At 32.2% G+C, this 1,291-nt stretch overlaps 1 protein-coding gene across 1 annotated transcript in view; it reads right to left on the reverse strand.

Moving 5' to 3' along the window:
• The window catches only part of LOC119587927 (androgen-induced gene 1 protein-like), a 31,591-nt gene that overhangs the window by 7,117 nt on the left and 23,183 nt on the right, over positions 1–1,291 (reverse strand). The window contains exon 2 of the mRNA XM_037936637.1: positions 231–368. Within this exon, the coding sequence (XP_037792565.1) occupies positions 231–368 (138 nt within the window). The remainder of the gene's footprint in view (positions 1–230; positions 369–1,291) is intronic.

Here is a 1,291-nt window from a genome sequence, read left to right on the forward strand (position 1 = left end):
TGACACCTAGATCTAATGGGTTCATGAAACTATTTTATTAAATGTGATCATAGACATCAGAACATCAATGATAAATTAAGTGCTCCATCATCAAAAAAATATTTCATATAATGATTTAGAAATAATTAGATCTTCAAGTAAACATTGTCCTCACATCACTCTGGAAAGGGTTGATGTGAATAAAAATAAAATCTTAAATAAATGCCAAACTTTCCATATATATCCCTTACCACTCCCATTGGCAATACTAGAGATGTGAAGAGCCAATCACGTAGCCTCTGCAGCAAACTTCTTCGTGCATACACTGGTGATTCTGAGCCTATGAAGTCGTTCAGAACACATAGTCCAAAGAAGCCACATTGCAGAAGCTGTAACATGGGAATACTTTTACATTTTGTTGAACAAATGTTCATTTCTAAAAAATGACTTATAATCTAACAGTGAAATTAATCTTCGTGAAACATAGTAATGATAATCATACTGATCAACTGTTTCATTAATTAATAAATACATTAATAAAATATTGTCCATCTCTATTATGGATATCCTTACCAAGTCAAGATGTGTAAGATATTTATATCTTCCACCAATACTGTTTCTATGTAATTCTGCTCTTGAACCAGGTGGGGCCTTATTATAGGTATCATAATAAATACCATACAAATACAGAGTCACTAACGACACATGAAAAACTGAAATCTTACTGCTCATGTTTAGGAGTTAAACTCTTCCTGAAATATATAATAATTTCTAAAGCTACTGAACTGATTGTTAGAAACACGTAAGAGCCTTCACCCACTGAACCAAGCTTCAAGCACTTTCACCAGATGAAACATTGCAAATTGGAAAGTGTTTTCTCCACCATGCTTATCAGAAACCTAATCTTTGATGATTGAACTGATAAACCTCATTTGATTTTAAAAAATGACTTATCTAACAAAATGTGCAAGTACAGTAGCATGCATAGCATCTTTAGAAAATGACTAAAAATAAATGCAGTGTGAGGCGTAATCCAAAACACTGTTTTTATATATTATAGTGATGTACTTTAATTTCTAGTTTGAAGAAAAAGGTAGCACAGCTAGTATCACGAAAAAAAAACCCTATGCAGTTCCCAGGAAATCTTATTTTACTTAATCTCCTTCTTCTATAAACAAATAACCAATCCTCAATAATTCCTCACACAAGTAATCATTAATCCCTGTGCCTTAAACAGACTCAAAGTCCAGCTATAACTATGGGTTGACATCCTAAATGGATCCTAAGAAAACAAATATTCTATGATACTAAT

Source organism: Penaeus monodon, chromosome 23 (assembly GCF_015228065.2).
Source record: "Penaeus monodon isolate SGIC_2016 chromosome 23, NSTDA_Pmon_1, whole genome shotgun sequence".
Classification (NCBI taxonomy): domain Eukaryota; kingdom Metazoa; phylum Arthropoda; class Malacostraca; order Decapoda; family Penaeidae; genus Penaeus; species Penaeus monodon.